This window comes from Lycium ferocissimum, chromosome 4 (genome assembly GCF_029784015.1).
Source record: "Lycium ferocissimum isolate CSIRO_LF1 chromosome 4, AGI_CSIRO_Lferr_CH_V1, whole genome shotgun sequence".
Lineage (NCBI taxonomy): Eukaryota > Viridiplantae > Streptophyta > Magnoliopsida > Solanales > Solanaceae > Lycium > Lycium ferocissimum.
This window is the reverse complement of record NC_081345.1, coordinates 57,599,027-57,601,529: the sequence shown is the minus strand read 5'-3', so window position 1 is coordinate 57,601,529 and position 2,503 is coordinate 57,599,027. Positions and strand designations below refer to the sequence as shown.

At 34.2% G+C, this 2,503-nt stretch overlaps 1 protein-coding gene across 1 annotated transcript; it reads left to right on the top strand.

Moving 5' to 3' along the window:
- Positions 1-281: 281 nt before the first annotated feature.
- On the top strand, positions 282-2,053 carry LOC132054234 (probable 2-oxoglutarate-dependent dioxygenase AOP1). The gene is made up of 5 exons (XM_059446279.1): positions 282-625; positions 881-1,052; positions 1,097-1,216; positions 1,739-1,803; positions 1,849-2,053. Exons 1-5 carry the CDS (start codon positions 282-284, stop codon positions 2,051-2,053), a joined length of 906 nt encoding a protein of 301 aa, XP_059302262.1.
- Positions 2,054-2,503: the final 450 nt, after the last annotated feature.

Genomic DNA, 2,503 nt, shown 5'->3' with positions numbered 1-2,503 from the left:
TGGGCAATCTGTCCATATCTTCTTTAACTGATAAGAATCAATACATTGCAGAACAGTGTCATAAATAATAGGTGGGGGTCCAAAGGCTAACTGAAATACTCTTAGTCTTAGATATAAAGAATTCACTACATAGTTATAATTTTTTTTTTATTATGAACAGCTAATATCATAAATTAATTTGTGATACATAATTAATTTTCTCTGTATATATACCCCTATAATAGAGCATGAATAATACAACCAAAGTAAAGAGAAAAAGAAGAAAAAAAAAAGATAGAGGAATGGATAAGCTTCCAACCATAGATTTTGGAAAGCTAGAGTTGAAACCAGGGAGTGAAGAATGGATTTCAGTAAGAGAACAAGTGTACAGAGCATTAGAAGAATATGGTCTTTTTGAGGCCATACTTGATGGTGTTCCAACCCAAAGCCTATATGAAAAAATAAAACATGTTTTCAGTTTCCCTTTGGCTACAAAATTAGAAAATTCTAAACTATTTACTGGTTACATTGGGGGTAACCCTGCATTTCCACTTTGGGAGGGAATGATCTTTAACCATATCCTCAATCCTTGTGTTATTGAAAACTTTTCCAACCTCCTTTGGCCTTCTGGAGAGCCAGAATTTTGGTACTTAATTTTCATTAATATTAAATTATTCGGTTATCTATTTAATTATTTGAAAGGAAGTCTTGGAGCAACGGTGAAGTTGTCTCCTATGACCTATAGATCACGGGTTCGAGCAAAGGGATGTAGATTTTCTACATTACACCCTTTGGGGTGTGACCCTACTAACGCGGAATACTTTGTGCACCTTATTGCCTTTTTAGTTATCAATTTAATTATTAATACTAGTAATCCAGCTTAATTAATTTGATTTGGCAGTGATTTGGTGCTATCTAGCGCCAAGAGATTAAGAGAATTTGATGAGATGGTGAGAAGAATGATATTTGAGAAATTGGGCATGGAGAAATATTGGGATGAGCACACAAAATCAATAACCTGCTCAATTAGTTTCTTCAAGTACAGATTGCCTAAAAAGGATGAGGAGACAAAGGTTGGACTACCTCCTCATTGTGATAAAAAAAAATAAAAAAATCAACCATTCTAAGCCAACATCAAGTAAGTGGGCTGCAATTTAAGACCAAAAATGAGCAATGGCTTGAGGTTGAATACTCATCACCTAATTCATTCCTATTCCTTGCTAATGACTGTTTGAAAGTAAGTGTCCTTCCATTTTCTGACCTTTAATTCCTAGTTCTTATTCCTTCCTCTTGTGTGCTCAAAAGTTGTTTGTTAGATTTTTATGTAGTGTGAAAATAGAGATTATACGTTTATTTCGGTTGGGGTCAAGACAGAGGCGGATCCAGTATTTAAGCTCTATGAGATCAACATATAAGATTCTTAGTAATATTGAACACGTTGTGTTTCTAAATTATAGGTTTAAATATATTAGTTATTGCAATTTTAGTGGATTTTACACATAAAATTTATACATGCTCCGCGTGGAGTACTGGATTCAGATGAATCCGCAACTAAATAGCTTCATTCACCCTCGTGTCGGGGTGGGGAGGTGTAACATTGTAAATATTTTAAGAATATTTTTAACTTTAGAACATTTTAATTTTATTTTTATTGTACTGTCTCAATATGTAACTTTTATTCCAAGCAACAAAATAGTGAATCAAGTGTCGCAAGTTATTTTTTTCCTTTTCCGGACTAATGGTTAATTGCACATTGTAGGCACTTCCAAATGGTAGGTTGCACTCCCCATATCATCAAGTGATTATGGGAAACAGAGAGGTATAGCATGGCGTTTTGCACAACTCCCAAAGAAGGATATATCGTAAAAGTACCAAAGAAGGATATATCATAAAAGTACCAGAGGAACTTGTTGATGAAGATCATCCTTTGCTCGACAAGCCCTTTGATGCTGTCAAATATCATGAGTTTTGTGTCTTAGCTAAAAGTCAAGGTGTCGCTCTCACTCTTGAGAACCTTTGTGGTGTCAAAAATTTTTGGGAGTCATTGATCGCCGTGCAGTCTATCTTGAAGTAAATAATTGTACGTTAAAATTCTTATTATTTCTGAAATTTTATTATTACTCTCCTATTACTATTCATATTACTCTCCCATTACTGTTACTCTCATAATTTTCGATTTTTATTATTATCTGTTGTTTCCTTTGCTTTGGTTTCGTATTATTTGGTGCATGGGGTTACTTTTCTTTTCTATATTATTTGCAACAGGGTTTCTTCACAACTACATTAACTTTTCCAAACCTACTTTAAAATGTTTTACTTGAGCCAAGAGTCTATCGGAAACAATCTTCTACCTTGTGAAGGTAGAAAGAAGTAAGGTCTGCGTACACGTCACCTTCCCCAGATTGCACTTGGTATGTTGTTGTTGTTCTGAAAACTGCCTTGTAATAATAAAACGGAATAGGGTCAAAAATACCCCTAACGTATGGAAAATGGCTCATGAATACCCTTATTCATCTATCTATTG

Bases quoted from the DNA above. Each gene is read 5' to 3' on its own strand.
- LOC132054234 (XM_059446279.1), top strand. From the start codon at position 282: ATGGATAAGCTTCCAACCATAGATTTTGGAAAGCTAGAGTTGAAACCA. The intron at 1,053-1,096 runs GTTGGACTACCT...ATAAAAAAATCA, and splicing joins AAAAGGATGAGGAGACAAAG to ACCATTCTAAGCCAACATCA. The intron at 1,804-1,848 runs GCATGGCGTTTT...ATATCGTAAAAG, and splicing joins ATGGGAAACAGAGAGGTATA to TACCAAAGAAGGATATATCA.